Source organism: Elephas maximus, chromosome 14 (assembly GCF_024166365.1).
Source record: "Elephas maximus indicus isolate mEleMax1 chromosome 14, mEleMax1 primary haplotype, whole genome shotgun sequence".
NCBI classification, from domain to species: Eukaryota; Metazoa; Chordata; class Mammalia; order Proboscidea; family Elephantidae; genus Elephas; species Elephas maximus.
This window is the reverse complement of record NC_064832.1, coordinates 98,296,696-98,315,387: the sequence shown is the minus strand read 5'-3', so window position 1 is coordinate 98,315,387 and position 18,692 is coordinate 98,296,696. Positions and strand designations below refer to the sequence as shown.

Below are 18,692 nucleotides of genomic sequence, written 5' to 3'. Positions count from 1 at the left end.
TTTTTCTAAGAGGCTCTCCTATAGAGCATCAAGGTAACACTCAGTTACAGCTGGTATCAAACCCTTAGGCAATCTTTTGAGTTGATTAAAGAAATGCTTTACAGTACAGGGCACCTATAATTTTTTTCTAGCATGTTTTCCCTTATAGTCATTTTTACTATATAAAGTTACCTTTTATCTTTGCTTTAATAGTTCCTTATGAAATTCTCATGTATTTATTTAGTAATGTTTCGAGGCTTGCACTTGACTACTACCTGAAAGATTGACAGTTTGAGTCCATCCAGTGGTGCTGTGCAAGAAAGTCCTGGCAGTCTATTTCCGTAAGATTTCAGCCACTGACAACCCTACGGAGTGCAGTTCTGCTCTGACACAGGTGACAGGTGTGGTTGCCATGAGTCTAACTGACTCCACGACATTTTTTTTTTTTTAGGCTTACTAAGTAACCATAGGGTCCCTATGAGTTGGAATTGACTCGATGGCAACTTTTTTTTTTTTTTTTTTAAGTTACAGCAACTAAGAGTTTATTGGGGCAACACATTTTAAAATTCTGCACGTTCTGTCTTTTTATTAGGATTGAAAATTTTCCCTGTTCAATACATCATGCAGATGAATGGAATTACATGCTATGAACTATGGTAAATTCTAAAACAGATGGCTCACTTACTTTCAAATAAATGAAAATCAACATAATAGAAAACACAAATAACAGTAAGAACAAAAGAGGTTAACAACACAAATACACGGGCAGTGTTAATCATTGGTATTTCCTGAGTGTATACGGTTTATAAAGTTCTGATAAGATCAAACAAAATTAAACTTGCTACAGAATTTAAAAACGAGTAGACAAAATATCCCTGTGCATGCTTCCTGGTGGACAACAACCCAAAGTAGTATTTTTATTAAACTACAAAAATATTTTGATATTTACCTTTTATTGTACATTCTATAAAGGATGATTTAAGGGATGGCTCTAGTGTATCTTTAACACAGGGCAGCTTTTCAAGCATTATTTTCAACCCTTGGGCAGACGGGGGCTTTAAGTTAGCAAATTGTATCTGATTAACCTTTTTTTAAAAAATGAAAAGACTCAAGCAGAATAGCATTAAAGTAGAAACTATCATGTAATAAGGGTATTAATAAAACATCTGATTCAGTTACAAATACAAGCATTTGCATATGCACATATATAGAAGATATGTAGGTGTGTACACACAGAGTGATACAAAAAATATATAAGTGTGCAAATTTGAGTACAAGATGACACTGTCGTATTCATTTCTCATTTTAGGTCTTGCTCACCAAGCTTGAAAGACACTAAGGAAGAAACTGAGTTTACTCTTGCTTTAGGATGTATGAGAGGGTTATTAGATAATAATGAACTGTGTGGAATCTTTTAATCTGTTAAGAGAAGCTGAAGGGTCTAAAAATGTGTCTACTTTGAGAAATCCTGGGCTGATAAAGGACATCCTAAATGATGCAGAGGACAAAGCAGAACAAAATCTTTCTGACTTACGACATGGAGAATTTCAGATACTGGTGAAAAATAATGAACCCTCAGCCGCAGTGAGTCCCCTGACACAGAGGAGCGTTTCTGTGTGCGAGCCGGGGCACTGACCGTATTCTGTCGCAGCTTTGAGCGGGGCTCCAGCGTGAGTGGAGCCAAACGCGTTCCGAACGAATCGTCTCCTCCGACGCAGGTCGTCTTCCCAGTAATCCAGACGCCAGAAATCATGCAGTTGGCTAAGAACGGGAAAAAACAGGAAAAGTAATCACTGTGAATAACCACGCATAACTGGAAATACATTTTCCCCCTAAAACTAAAGCTTTATTTCTTTGATCTTGTTGGAAAACTAAGACTTTTTTTGAGAGACTTATATTTTACACTTGTGCTTCTATGCATATGTTTCCTATACAAATGAACAAAACTTAAAAAGGTTACATTCTAATATTTTAGGCATTATACCACTCAGCTCTGCTCTCTTTTCAGCATCCTTCCTTTTACTCAAAACATTCACCGTAGGGGGTTTAGTGACAAATGCAGCATCAAATTACAAGCACTAATGGCACAGTTTGCTTTCTTTTGCACTGTTTGTAACAAGGCTTGTAAATCACAGGACAGACTAACTGCAAATAGTTTGCAGTTTAATGACCATGGTCTCTTAGTAGACTGAATTAAGAAGTATAAAATATTGCCCACTTGAATTTGGTGGAACAATGATTAAAATAATGTCCTGAAATATTCATTGAAGTAATTCCCTGCTGCCCTCTGCAACCTGAGAAAAGTGCAATTTTATCCATTATTAATAATACTGAATTAGAGCTGCAAACAATTCCACGATGTGGTAACTGTCTTGGTAAATTATGATCCCAACACTAAACGAGTCGGGATGGTTGTACAGCTTTTGGCTAATATAAACCCCTAACGACCACGGCCATCATCGGCTGACATTGTCTTTCCCACTCTAAACCAGTATTAAGACCCACGAGGTACTGCAGAAAATACTCAAGTATGTGCATTGTATATCCCACTGGGCATTTTATGATGTCATTTTTGTTATTAATTTAATGTCAATAAACATTAATGATAAAGGTCACTGCTTTAGAAGTCTGTTTTTCTGTTTTCTTGGATAATATGCTCAAAAGATAATACCTTATTTTCCTGAGCAGCACTATTCATAAAAAACATATAAATGCTTTCTTTGAAGATTTGAGTTCATTTTGTAATTCTGATATTTTGTTGTCAGAGGGCCTTTAGAGCAAGTGTGACAGAGGCAGAGATTGTGTATGTTTTGCTCATCTTTACGCCGCCAGCACAACGCCTGCTACAGAGGATGTTTTTAATACATATTTAATAAATTAATTAAAACAATTTTTTATTTTAAAAAGTCTACAGACGTGAACCATTTTAGATAATGATTTAATTTTGAAAAACCCTTAGATTTTATGGCTATATGATTTTGCTTTCTATAACTTAATTGTAACACAACACAACAACATAAGGGGCATGCAAAAGGAATGTTAAAATTATAAGTATTTTCAGTATATTTTAACATATTTTTCTATAAATGTTAAAATAACTATTTTTTCTGTAAAATGATAATTGCGTGCTGCATCGTTAATATGGACGGTGTATCTCTCACCAACACAGAAGTCGAATCATTTCTGTCCGTCCAAATACAGACTGATGCCAGCGGTTAATGGAAAATCACACTAAAATCTTGCTATAACGCAATTTCCTGAAGCTATATTTTCCTTCAGAGTATGTTCAAATTAAATAGTTAAACCCACCAGAAAAGACTGGATACCTAACGTTATCTGAAATTTCTCACCATAGACGTACTATTCCTCCATTCAGCGTAAAACTGCCACCCCACACAGCAAAGCGGATGCTGGGAGCTTAGATGTGCACACTCACAAAGCTGTACGAGGTGCCCCAATGCCCCCCATGGGGGGTGGTATCAGAGAAGGCCAATTGGGAAGTTAGAACTTTCATTTCCACCAGCCAGTAATAAGTCCCCCACCCACACAGAGTCAGTGGGGACCATGTGGGGGGCCTGGATTTCCACTCCCATAGGCATCCTCCTCCCACCCCTGGTGGCTATTCCCACTGGAGTGTCAGCAGACCCCACGTGGGGGGCTGGGGTTCCCTTCTCTGCCAAGCAGTAACAAAGGGTCCTTGGGTATCCACTGAGGCTGAGTGGGACTCCTTGTTTTCTACCTATACCTGGCAGTAACTAGGCAGCACTGTCTGCTAGGTGATATTAAAGAAAGCCAACTATAACACAAAGCTCTAATAAAATTCGAAATCTTAGTGCATAATAAAAAAAAGTCCTGGTTTCAGTCGAAAATCACTCATTACACCAAGAAATGGGAAAATCTCAAACTGAACGGGAAAAGACCGTCAGTAAATGCCAGGACCAAGGTGACAAGGATGTTAGAATTTTCTGATGAACATTTTAATGCAGTCAGGATAAAAACGTTTCAATGAACAATTATGAACATGCTTGAAACAAATAAAAAGGCATCAGCAAAGAAAAACAATACATAAAGAAGAACCAAATGGAAATTTTAGAACTGAAAAATATAACAACCAAAATAAAAAGCTCAACAACAGTATATTGGCTCAACAACAGAATGGTGGGGATAGGGGAATCAATGAACTGGAAAAAGAACGATTGAAATTACCCAGTCTGAACAACAGAGAAGATATACTTGGGAAAAAAAAAAAAAATGAACAGGGCTTCAAGGACTTGTGGAAACATAACAGAAGACCTAAGACCCACGTCACTGGACTTCTAAAAGGAAAAGAGAAAGAGGGCAGGTTAGGAATAGTGCTAGAAGAAATAATGGCTAACTACTTTCCAAACTGGAAACCCTCATGGTGTAGTGATTAAGAGCTACGGCTGCTAACCAAAAGGTCAGCAGTTCAAATCTACCAGCTGCTCCTTGGAAACTCTATAGGGCAGTTCTACTCTGTCCTGTAGGGTCGCTATGAGTCAGAATCGGCTCAATGGCAATGGGTTTGTTTTTTTTTTTTTGGTACTTTCCAATTTTGGCAAAAGATGTAAACATGCAGATTTAAGAAGCTGACTGAAACCAAAACAGGATAAACTCAAAGAAATCCATTCCAAAACAAATCATAATTAAACTTCTGAAAACACAAAAAAAATTTAAAAATGACATCCAAATACAGACTGATCCCAGTGGTTAATGGAAAACCACACTAAATAAAATAGAAATAAAACAATTAGACTGACAGATATTTCTCATGAGAAACTATGGTGGCCAAAGGAAGTGATAAAATATTTTTTAGGTGCTGAAAGGAAAAACTGTCAACCCAGAATCTTACAGTCCCAAAAATATCTTTCAGGAATGAAGAAGAAAGCAAAACATTTTCAAATAAAAGAAAACTAAGAGTATTTGTCACCATCAGAACTAGTCAAAAAGAATCACTAAAAGAAGTTCCGTAGACAGAAAGGAACAATAAAAGAAGCAATACTGAAATATCAAAAAGAACGCAGCAAGTAAAAATATGGGGTAAAATAACAGGCTTTCCTTCTCCTCCTGAGTTTTCTAAATTATGTTTGATAATTGAGGCAAAAATGATAACAATCTATAATGTGGTTCTGAATGCAAGTAGAGGACATATTTAAGACAATTCTATTACAAGTGGCGAGCATGAAGGGACATCAAGGGAGGTTAAGTTTCTGCACTTTATTTGAACTGGTAAAATAACACCACCAGTATATGTGATTAAACTACATATATATATAATGGAATACCTAGAGCAAGGATTAAAAATGCTGTACAAATAGACAACACTTAAAAATACTATACCCATTGCTGTAGAGTCCATTCTGACTTGTAGTGACCCTATAGTACAGAGCAGAACTGCCCATAGGGTTTCCAAGGCTTGGTGCAGTGGTTAAATTGCGTGACTGTTGACTAAAATGTCGGCAGTTTGAAATCACCAGCAGCTCCACAGGAGAAAGACAAGGCAATCTGCTTGCGTAAAGATTGTAGCCTTAGAAACCCCATGAGGTCGCTAAGAGTCAGAATCAACTCCACAGCAGTGGGTTTAATTTTTGGCCAACCTTTATGGAAGGAGACTGCCATATCTTTCACCCACAGAGAGGCTGGTGGGTTCAAACCACCGACCTTTTGGTTTGCAGCCGAGTGCTTAACCACTGCGCCACCAGGGCTCCTTCAAAAGCACTATAGATAAATCAAAATGCAATTCTAAAAATGTTAAAGGAACCTACAAGTAGGCAGGGAAAATAAAACAGAAAAATGGAAAACAGGAGAAACAGAAAACAAAAAGAAAGCTTCTATTAGAATGTTCCCTATCCGAAACTCACTTCAAATATAATGTATACGCAGGTTGAAAATAAAAGTCTGGAAAAAGATATATCATCCAAATGTTAATTAAAAGAAAATAAGAGTGACTATAGGGTCGCTATGAGTTGGAATCGGCTCGATGGCACTGGGCTTTGATATTAGTATCAGATAAAAATGTCCTTCAGAAAAAATAAAATTACCAAAGATAGAGGAGGACATTAGGTAATAAAAGGATTAATACACCAAGAAGACACAGCAATACTAAATGTGTATATACCAAACAACAGAGCTGTAAAATATGTGAAGCAGAAATTCAAAGAACTGAAAGGAGAAACAGATTCAAATCTATAGTTGGAGATGTCAACACTCCTGTTTCAATAACTGATAGAACACCTAGACAGAAAACCACCCAGATGTAGAGAAGAACCCAAGACTTCCAAGAACCAACATTTAAAGAACACTCCACCCAACAATAGTAAACATTCTTTTCAAGTGCCTACGGAACATATCCACAACCCTTCTGCCAGTTTGTCATACAACAGTGGCTTGTATGCTGCTGTGATGCTGAAAGCTATGCCACCAGGATTTCAAATACCAGCAGGGTTACCCATGGAGGACAGATTTCAGTGGAGCTTCCAGACTAAGACAGACTAAGAAGAAAGGCCTGGTAATCTACTTCTGAAAATTGGCCTATGAAAACCTTGTGGATCACGACAGAACACTGCCTGACTTGCTTGCTTTGGACAAGTCATCGGGAGGGATCAAACACTGGAGGAGGTCATCAGGTTTGGTGAAGTAGAGGGCCAGTGAGGGTGAGGGAGACCCTTGGTGAGATGGACTGGGACAATAGCCACAACGATGGATTTGAACATGCTGCTGACTGTGAGGATGATGCAGAATGGGGCAACCTTTTGTTCTGTTGTATATAAGGTCACTATGAGTCAGAGTTGACTTGATGGCAGCTAACAACAGCATTGAACATATACCAAAATAGGCCATGTTTTACGCCAAAACAAATCTCTGAAATTTAAAAGAATTAAAATTATACAAAATCTGTTCTGCAACCAAAATGAAATCAAGATAGAAATCAATAACAGAAAGACAACAGAAAATCTCCAGACACTGAGAAACTGAACAACACCTTTCTAAATAACCCATGAGTCAAAAAAGAATTCTCATAAAAAATAGACAAAAATGAATTGAATTGAGTGAAAACACAAAATATTGAAATTCATGAGGTACAGCTAATGCGGTACTGAGAGGGAAAATTATAGCACTAAATGTATACATCAGAAAAGAGGAAATATCTCAAATAAAAAAATCTATAGCTAAAATAGCTTAAAAATTTTTGAAAAATAATAATAAAGTGGGATGAATCAGTCTACCTGATTTCAACACTTATTATACAGCCACAGCAATACAGACTGTGTGGTACTGGCAGAGGGACAGACACATAGCTTAGTGGAACAGAGCAGAGAACTCAGGAATAGACCCACACAGTTATGTCCACCCCCATGAATCCATCGGTTTGTCATACTGTGGGGGCTTGTGCATTGCTGTGATGTTGGAAGCTATGCTACCGGTATTCCAAGAAAAGCAGGGTCAGTCATGTTGGGCAGGTTTCAGTTAAGCTTCCAGACTAAGACAGACTGGGAAGAAGGACTTGGTGGTCTACTTCTGAAAAGGATTAACCAGTGAAAACCTTATGAATAGCAGAGGAACTCTGTCTGATACACTGCCAGAAGATGAGTCCCTCAGATTGGAAGACACTCAAAATACAACTGAGGAAGAGCTGCCTCCTCAAAGTAGAGTCAACCTTAATGATGTGGATGGACTCAAGTTTTCTGGACCTTCATTTGCTGATGTGGCTCTACTCAAAATGAGAAGAAACAGTTGAAAACATCCATTAATAATCATAACCTGGAATGTATGAAGCATGAATCTAGGAAAATTGGAAACCATCAAAAATGAAATGGAACACATAAGCATTTATAGCCTAGGCATTAGTGAGTTAAAATGGACTGGTACTGGCCATTTTGAATCAGAGAATCATATGGTCTACTATGTTGGGAATGACAACTTGAAGAAGAATGGCATTGCATTCATGGTCAAAAAGAACATTTCAAGATGGATCCCAAGGAGGTGGGGCCAAGATGGCAGAGTAGTCAGATGCTTCCGGTGGTCCCTCTTACGACAAAGATCCAAAAAAACAGGTGAATCAATTATATATGACAATCTAGGAGCCCTGAACATCAAATGCAAAGTTGATGAACTGGACTGAGCGACAGGGGGAGGGAGAGATGGTTCAGAAGCAGTGGGGAGTTACCAGAACTGACCCAGCAGGAACTGATACCCTGCAGGCCGGATCCACTGGCGCCAGTGCAGTGAGGCAAGCAGTGGCATTTGGGATGCATTTTCCACATGGGGAGAGACCACGCTATGGAGAATTCACTCACTCCTCCAGAATCAGTGAAAAGCGGCATTCTCGGCCAGAGATAAGTACTTGTGTCTAAAACCACGTGGACCAAAAAACACCCCTTTGAGAAAAAAGTCTCTCCAATATAACCGACCCCTCCCTGTTCTGTACCAGGTCCTGAGCTGGCTTCAGTGATAGTTGCTTTCCCTGGGCTAGAAGTAGGACTTGTCGCACACCCTGAGCCATCCTCTTGGCCTTAAGAGAAGGAACAAATGAACAAACAAGGGAAAATAATCTGCTGACTCTCCTAAGCTGAGAACTCAGGGAAGAAACAGCTCCTTTCCGTAGGCACAGGCATAAGGGGTACACAGACCTTGAAAGCGTTTCACTCCTGCATTAACCTGTGGGGGCCCATTTCAGCAACACAGGCCCTTATCAGGAAGGTACAACAGAGTATATACCTGAAGTCTAACTTCAACTGTTTCAGCTATATGGTGGAGAGGCAGGTTCGTGATATTTGACACCCCTCTGCCTATTAAGCAGGGTCCTCACCTACCCATATCAGGGCCCTGAGGTCTGGTGGCTTCACCCACGCCACCTGGCCACCCTCAACAAGGGTCCAAAGATAAGTGTTGCCTTCCAATCCTTACAGCCAACAGCAATGGGTACCCATGGTCTGGCTGCAAAACTCACCCACCTAGGCGCCCTAGGGAACAGAGACACGCTTTTCTCACAGAAATTCAGGGGCGGTTGTCAGTGTCCTGCCTTACTCAGCATGTGACCCCCTACTGCAACCAGATACCTTTGCCTACACCAATCACCCCTGCTTGTCTAAGACTGTAGGTGAGAGCCTGCATCACACACTTGGTGACCAACTACCTGAACACCTGAGTTGAACCCATACAAGAAAAGTAAATGGACTCCTGGTTTCACATACCTAGTAACAACTCTATCTACATGGTGACAGGACATTATGGCTTCAAAGGCACCAGTAATCAAACTAGCTCACTTGAAAAGCGTATTTGGGCATATCATAACAAAACAAGAAGCTAGGACACAGTAAGCAAACATAAAGTGAATAAATACCATAACTTATTGATGGCTCAGAGACAACAGTCAATATAAAATCACAAAAGGAGGTGCACCATAATGGCTTCAGAAAGCTCCCAAAACAAAGAATCAAGAAATCTTCTGGATGAAGAGAAATTCCTGGAACTACCAGAGGTAAAATACAAAAGATGAATATACAGAACTCTTCAAGAGATGAGGCAAAATGTAGAACAAGCCAAGGACTGCACAGACATACCATCAGAAGAACTTAAGAAGATTAGAGAAGAGCATGACAAATTTAATAGGCTGCAAGAATCCATAGACAGACAGCAAATAGGAATTCAGAAGATTAACAATAAAATTTTAGAATTAGACAACTTAATAGAAGGTCAGAGGAGCAGAACTGAGGAAATGGAAGTCAGAATTAGTGCAACTGAAGATAAAACACTTGGCACCAATATATTTGAAGAAAAATCAGATAAAAGAACTAAAAAAAAAAAAAATGAAGAAACCCTAAGAATCATGTGGGACTCTATCAAGAGAAATAACCTATGAGTGACTGGAGTACCAGAACAGGGAGGGAGAACAGAAAATAGAGAAAATTGTCAAAGATTTGTTGGCAGAAAAGTTCCCTGATATTGTGAAACATGAGAAGACATCTATTCAACATGCTTATCGAACCCCACACAAGGTAGATCCCAAAAGAAAGTCAACAAGATATATTACAATCAGACTTGCCAAAACCAAAGATAAGGAGAGAATTTTAAGAGCAACTAGGGATAAATGAAAAGTCACCTACAAAGGACAGTCAATATGAATAAGTTTGGGCTACTCAGCAGAAAACTTGCAGGCAAGGAGGCAATGGGATGACGTATATGAAGCCTTGAAAGAAAAAGTTACCAGCGAAGAATCATATATCCAGCAAAGCTGTCTCTCAAATATGAAGGTCAAATTAGGACATTTCCAGATAAACAGAAAACCAGAAAACCAAACCCACGGCCGTCGAGTTGATTCTGACTCATAGCGACCCTACAGGACAGAGTAGAACTGCCTCATAGAGTTTCCAAGGAGCACCTGGTGGACTCGAACTACCAACCTTTTGGTTAGCAGCCGTAGCACTTAACCACTATGCCACCATGGTTTACAGATAAACATAAGTTTAGGGAATTTACCAAAACCAAGCCAAATCTACAATAAATACTAAAAGGAGTCTTCTGGTTAGAAAATCAGTAATATCAGATATCAACCCAAGATGAGAACATATGACAGACCAACCACTTATCAACTCAAATAGGGAAATCACAAAAATAAATCAAGATTAAAAAAAAGACCAAAACAGGGAAACAGTGATGGCATTATGTAAAAGATGACAACATTAAATCAATAAGGAAGGATTAAAAGATGTAGTCATAGATTTTTCATATGGAGAGGATGTCAAGGTGATATAAAGAGATGAAAGTCTGGTTTAAGCATAGAAATATAGGGGTAAATATTAAGTAACCACAAAGGAGACTAAAAATTCTACACACCAATATAAAATACAAGAAAAACCGAAAGACTCGGCCAAAACAAAATCAACAACAATGAAAAGGAGGAACAGACAATACATAAAGAAAAACCATTCAGCACAAAAAATTAAGTGGAAAAAAGGAACTGTCAACAACACACGCAAAAAAAGACATCAAAATGACAGCACTAAACACATACCTATCTGTAATTGTGCTGAATGTAAATGGACTAAATGCACCAATAAGGAGAGAGTGGCAGAATGGACAAAACAACATGATCTGTCTGTATGCTGCCTACAAGAGACACACCTTAGACTTAAAGACACAGACAAACTAAAACTCAAAGGATGGAAAAAAAATATCAAGATAAAAAAAAAAAACAAAACAAAAAAAAGGAGGAGTGGCAATATTAATTTCTTACAAAATAGACTTTAAAGTAAAACCCATCACAAAGGATAAGGAAGGACACTATATAATGATTAAAGGGTCGATATACCAGGAGGATATAAACATAATAAATATTTATGCACACAATGACAGGGCTTCAAGATACGTAAATCAAACTCTAACAGCATTGAAAAGCGAGATAGATAGCTCCACAATAATAGTAGGAGACTTCAACACACCACTTTCAGTGAAGGACAGAACATCCAGAAAGAAGCTCAATAAAGACACGGAAGCTCTAAATGCCACAATCAACCAACCTGACCTCACAGACATATACAGAACACTCCACCCAACAGCAGCCAAGTATACTTTCTTTTCCAACACACACGGAACATTCTCTAGAATAGACCACATATTAGGTCATAAAGCAAGCCTTAGGAGAATTCAAAACATCGAAATATTACAAAGCATCTTCTCTGACTGTAAGGCCATAAAAGTAGAAATCAGTAACAGAAAAAGCGGGGAAAAGAAATCAAATGTAAGGAAACTGAACAACACCTTGCTCAAAAATTACTGGGTTAAAGAAGAAATTAAGGATGGAATAAGAAAGTCATAGAATCCAAAGAGAATGAAAACACTTCCTACCAGAATCTTTAGAACATAGCTAAAGCAGTGCTCAGAGGTCAATTTATAGCAATAAATGCATACATCCAAAAAGAAGAATGGGCTAAAATCAACGAATTACCCCTACAACTCAAACAAACAGAGAGCAACAAAAGAAACCCTCAGGCACCAGAAGAAAGCAAATAATAAAAATTAGAGCAGAATTAAATGACATACAGAACAGAAAAACAATTGAAAGAGTTAAGAAAACCGAAAGCTAGTTCTTTGAAAAGATCAACAAAATCGATAAACCACTGGCAAAACTGACAAAAGAAAAACAGAAGAGGAAGCAAATAACATGAATAAGAAATGAGATGGGCAATATCACAACAGATCAAACTGAAATTAAAAGAATAATATCAGATTACTATGAAAAATTGTACTCTAGCAAATTTGAAAATCTAGAGGAAATGGACAAATTTCTAGAAACACACTACCTACCTAAACTAACACAGAGGTAAAACTTAATTAACCCACAACAAAAGAAGAGATTCAAAAGGTAATTAAAAACCCCCCAACAAAAAGTTCTATCAAACTCTCAGAGAAGAGTTAACACCACTACTACTAAAGGTATTTCAGAGCATAGAAAAGGATGGAATACTACCAAACTCATTCTATGAAGCCAGCATATCCCTGATACCAAAACCAGGTAAAGACACCACAAAAAAAGAAAATTACGGACGTATATCCCTCATGAACTTAGATGCAAAAATTCTCAACAAAATTCTAGCTAATAGAATTCAACAACATATCAAAAAAAATAATTCACCACGACCAAGTGGGATTCATACCAGGTGTGCAGGGATGGTTCAACATTAGAAAAACAATTAACGTAATCCACCACATAGATAAAACAAAAGACAAGAATCACATGATTTTATGAATTGATGCAGAAAAGGCATTTGACAAAGTCCAACACCCATTCATGATAAAAACTCTCAGCAAAATAGGAACAGAAGGGAAATTCCTCAACATAATAAAGGGCATTTATAAAAAACCCAACAGCCAGCATCATCCTAAATGGAGAGAGTCTGAAAGCATCCCCCTTGAGAAGGGAAACCTGACAAAGACACCCTTTATCACCACTCTTATTCGACATTGTGCTGGTGGTCCTAGCCAGAGCAATTAGGCTAGAAAAAGAAATAAAGAGCATCCAAAGGGGTAAGGAAGAAGTAAAAGTATCTCTATTGGCAGATGACATGATCTTATTCACAGAAAACCCTAAAGAATCCTCCGGAAAACTACTGAAACTAATAGAAGAGTTGAGCAGAGTGTCAGGATACAAGATAAACATACAAAAATCAGTTGGATTCCTTTGCTTACACCAGCAAAGAGGAAATCACCAAATCAATGCCATTCACAATAGCCCCCAAGAAGATAAAATACTTAGGAATAAATCTAACCACAGGTGTAAAATACTTATACAAAGAAAAGTAAAAGACACTACTGTAAGAAACCAAAAGAGACCTATAGAAATGGAAAAACATACCTTGCTCATGGATAGGAGAACTCAACATTGTGAAAATGTCTGCTCTACCCAAAGCAGTTTATAGATACAATGAATCCTGATCCAAATTTCAATGACATTTTTTAATAAGATGGAGAAACAAATCACCAACTTTATATGGAAGGGGAAGAGAAACCAGATAAGTAAAGCATTACTGAAATAGAAGAATGAAGTGTGAGGCCTCACACTACCTGATTTTAGAACCTATTATATACTGTTACAGTAGTAAAAACAGCCTGGTACTGGTACAACAACAGATACATAGACCAGTGGAACAGTATTGAGAACCCAGACATAAATCCATCCACATATGAGCAGCTGATACTTGACAAAGACCCAAAATCTGTTACATGGGGAAAAGACAGTCTTTTTAACAAATGGTGTTGGCATAACTGGATATCCATCTGCAAAAAAATTAAACAAGATGCATACCTAACACCACGCACAAAAACTAACTCAAAATGGATAAAAGACCTAAATATAAAATCTAAAATGATAAAGATCATGGAAGAAAAAATAGGGACAAGGGTAGAAGCCCTAATACATGGCATAAACAGTATACAAAATATTACTAACAATGCACAAACACCAGAAGGGAAACTAGATAACTGGGAGCTCCTAAATATTGAACACTCAGGCTCATCCAAAGACTTCACTAAAAGAGTAAAAAGACTACCCTTAGACTGCGAAAAAGTTTTTGGCTAGGACAAATTTGGTCTCTAAAATCTATATGATACTGCCAAAACTCAACAACAAAAAGACAAATAACCCAATTAAAAAATGGACAAAGAATATGAACAGGCACTTCATCAAAGAAGACATTCAGGTGGAAAAGCCATTAGAGAAATGCAAATCAAAACTACAATGACATACCATCTCACCCCAACAAGGCTGGCATTAACCTAAAAAACACAAAATAGTAAAAGTTGGAGAGGTTGTGGAAAGACTGGAACACTTCTACACTGCTGCTATGAATGTAAAATGGTACAACCACTTTGGAAATTGATTTGGTTTAACATTAGAAAAATGTTAAAAAATGTTAAAATGCTGGAAACAGAAGTACCATAGGATCCAGCAATTTCACTCCTTGGAATATATCCTAGAGAAATAAGTGCTGTCACACGAATAGATATATGCTCACCCATGTTCACTGCAGCACAATTCACAATCCAAAAAGACGGAAACAACAGATGGATGGATAAATAAATTATGGTATACTTACATAATGGAATACTATGCAACAATTACGAACAACGATGAATCGGTGAAACATCTCATAACCTGGAGGAATCTAGAAGGCATTATGCTGAGTGAAATTAGTTGCAAAAGGACAAATATTGTATGAGACCACTGTTACAAGAACTCAAGAAAAAGTTTAAACACAGAAGAAAACATTCTTTGATGGTTATGAGGGCAGGGGACCAGAGGTGGAGGGGTATTCACTAATTAGACAGTAGACAAGAAATATTTTAGGTGAAGGGAACAACAACACACAATACAGGGGAGGTCAGCACAACTGGACTAAACCAAAAGCTTTGAAGTTTCCTGAGTACAACCAAATGCTTCGAAGGCCACAGTAGCAGAGACTGCGGTCTGGGAACCATGGTTTCAGGGGACATCTAGGTCAATGGGCATAACAAAATGCATTAAGAAAATGTTTTGCAACACACTTTGGTGACTGGCATCTGGGGTCTTAAACGCTAGCAAGCATCCATCTAAGATGCATCAATTGGCCCCAATCGAGCTGGAGCAAAAAAGAAGGAAGAACACCAAAGACAAAAGGTAAATATGAGCCCAAGAGACAGAAAGGGCCACATAAACCAAAAACTACATCAGCCCGAGACCTGAGACCAGAACTAGATGGTGCCCGGCTACCACCAATGACTGCCCTGACAGGGAACACAACAGAGAATTCCTGATGGAGCAGGAGAACAGTGGGATGCAGACCTCAAGTTCTCGTAAAAAGACCAGACTTAATGGTCTGACTGAGACTGGAGGGTCATAGTACCTGGACTCTCTGTTAGCCCGGGACTGGAACCATTCCTGTAGCCAACTATACATACAGGGATTGGACTGGACAATAAGACAGAAAATGATACTGGTGAGGAGTGAGCTTCTTGGCTCAAGTAGACACATGAGACTATGTGGGCAGCTCCTGTCTGGAGGTGAGATGAGAAGGCAGAGGGGGACAGGAGCTGGTTGAATGGACACAGGGAATAAAGGGTGGAAAGGAGGAGTGTGTTGTCACATTAGGGGGAGAGCAGCTAGGGCTACATAGTAAGGCGTGTATAAGTTTTTGTATGAGAGACTAACATGAATTATAAACTTTTACTTAAAACACAATAAACAAATTTTTAAAAATGAATGGATTAACAAATTGGGGTGCATACACACAATGGAATACTGCACAATGATAAAGTACAATGATGAATCTGAGAAACATCTCACAACATGAATGAATCTGGAGGGCATTAAGTTGAGTGAAATAAGTCGATCACAAAAGGACAAATACTGTGTGAGACCACTATTATAAAAACTAAACAAAAGCTTTACACAGAGAAAAAAAAAACATTCTTTGATGGTTACAAGAGTGGGGAGGGATGGGGAAAGAAATTACTAACTAGAGAGTAGACAGGTTAACTAGGTAAGGGGAAGTCAGCACAACTTGACCATGATAAAGTCGTAGAAGCTTCCTAGACACATCCAAACACCTTCTGGGACTTAGTTGCTGAGGGCTGGGGATCATAGTCTCGGGGGACATCTAGGTCAACTTGGCATAATGTAGTTCATAAAGAAACTGTTCTACATCCTTCTTTGGTGAGTAGTGTTTGGGGTCCTAAAAGCTTGCAAGTGGCCATCTAAGATACATCTGTTGGTCCCATCCCATCCGGAGCAATGGAGAATGAAGAAAACCAAAGACACAAGGAAAATATGAACCCAAAGAGCTAAAGGACCACATGAACCACAGCCTCCACCAGCCTGAGCTCAGAAGTACTAGATGGTGCCTGGTATAAGGTAGAACTTGCAAGCGATGAGCCTGGGTATTTGACTGAGGACCTTTCTAAGCAAGATCTTAAAGGGACTGTATGGCTTCTCCCTGCTGCTCATAGTAAAATGCAGGAGGAAAGAAATAGACTTAAAAATGAACTGTGCAAAATGAAGCCAGGATGCAAAGACTTCGAAAATTCTGTTGTACAAACTAAGCACAGGTCCTAGAACTCTCAGCAGAGACATGGCTACACGACCTCCTTTTCGAGAGACTAAGACTGTGACCGATGACCTGCTCCACCGCTGTGGTGGAAAGGAACAGAGACAGTACAACACAAAAGAAAGCTGCACATCCTGGAATTCTACGGGCAGGAAACAGGCCAATGGAGTGACTTGGTTGCCAACATCTGCTGTCCTCCAACAAAAGGAAGGCACCATCCTGGGAACAGCTCAGAGATCAGAACTGTCAGAGGGACCATGACAGGCAGGGCTGCCTCCATTTCAAAGGGTAGAAAAACCACCACCTAGCTTTCAAAGGGTCACATCTCAACCACCTTGGTTCTGCAATGTGGGGCTGCTGTTCAGGTGGGCCAAGAGAATGGGGTCTTCATGCAAGACTGAGGGGGCAGGGCTGACATGCACAAGGGTCAGAAGAGTGGAGCCTATTGGGCCAAGGAGGTAGGGTCACTATTCAGATGGACTAGGAGAATGGGGGTGCCCAAAGCTGAGGGTGTGCAGTTGCCACCCCCATGGGCCTGGAAGGCGGGGCCTCTACCCAGGACAAAGGGTCCTCCACCCAGAATCTAGAGAGCATGGCCAACTCCCAGAGTTCGGAGGGCAAGGCCATTGCCCAGATATTCCCAGATAACAGAGAATTATTTTCAAGCCTTGAGCGCTAATGTAAATTGTTCTGCTGGGTTTTGGGCTTCCTTGGTGCTGTGAACACTTCTTTCCTTCCAATTTCTCCCCTTTGTAACAGAAATGTTTACCCTGTGTTTCTTCCACCATTGTACGTGTGAGAAGTAGATAAGATGTATTCTAGGTTTCACAGGTTCACAGATGAAGAGGAATTTTGCCTGATGATGGAACACAGCCAGAGTCATACTTGATGATTCAAAAGATGAGATTTTGGACATAGACGTGATGCTGGAATTGATTTAAGATTTACGGGATGATGTGGTCGGGTGGATGTATTTTGCACATGGAAAGGACATGACTTCTGGGGGACCGAAGGGTGGAATGCTATGAATTGAATTGTGTCTCCCCAAAATATGTGTTGGAATCCTAACCCTTGTGCTTGTGGATACAATTCCATTTGGGATAGAGTTTCGTCTTCTATGTTAATGAGGCCACATCAGTGTAAGGTGTATCTTAATCACTTTTGAGATATAAAAAGCAGATTAGGCACTGAAGCAAGGAAATACAGATAGGGGAAGATAGATGCCACGCTATGTGAAAATCACCAAGGAACTGAGGAACGGAAGCCGAAAGAGACAAGACCTTCCCCCAGAGCCTACAGAGAGAAAAGGCCTTTCCCTAGAGCCAGCACCCTGAATTCAGACTTCTAGACTCCTGAAGTGTGAGAAAATAAATTTCTGTTTGTTAAAGCTACCCACTTGTGGTATTTTTGTTATAGCGACACTAGATGACTAAGGGAGCCCTGGTGGCACAGTGGTTAAGAGCTCGGCGGCTAACCAAAAGTAGGCAGTTCAAATCCACCAGCCGCTCCTTAGAAGCCCTATGGGGCAGTTCTACTCTGTCTTATAGGGTCACTATGAGTCGGAATCGACTCAACGGCAATGGGTTTAGATAACTAAGATACCTTCTATTTAGCCTGTTTCAACATAACAGGATCTATTTGCCATTCTCTTCCACAGCAGGAGTTATTCCAGAACAAAAGGATAACAGAGACTGCTCTAACGAATCCTTTATAAGAGTCATGGTAGATGTGACGTTCACAGCAGTTTGCAAGCACAATCAAAACCTAAGTTATATTCTATGATATGTCTATTTAGGTCTGAAGTTTGATTGCTCAGAGACTTTCACTTAACACCCTGTGTTTACAAGCATTTCTTTTCACGAAAGAGGCCTCGCTTGGATTTCAGGCACTTGGATAGCAGCCAGGTGAGCAGAGCAGGCGTCACTATGCTATCATCCCCATGGTTTACGGGCAGCTTCCTGCTCTTATGCCAGTTGTGATCCCACGGGTGACACTTCCACGGATGTCAGCTAGGAGCATGAAGGTGGCATCAGATGCACTGAGGCGTTTGTTTTTGGTCTTTTTAGCTTTGTTTGTGCACTTAACGACTGAATTATAAAAACACTGAGTTTCATA

At 39.3% G+C, this 18,692-nt stretch overlaps 1 protein-coding gene across 7 annotated transcripts in view; it reads right to left on the bottom strand.

Annotated features, from left to right (window-relative positions):
• NBEA (neurobeachin) overlaps positions 1-18,692 on the bottom strand; it is an 892,011-nt gene that overhangs the window by 295,585 nt on the left and 577,734 nt on the right. For all 7 annotated transcript variants that reach the window (XM_049853455.1, XM_049853457.1, XM_049853456.1 and 4 more), the window contains one exon: positions 1,616-1,740. In XM_049853455.1, coding sequence (XP_049709412.1) covers positions 1,616-1,740 — 125 coding nt within the window. The remainder of the gene's footprint in view (positions 1-1,615; positions 1,741-18,692) is intronic.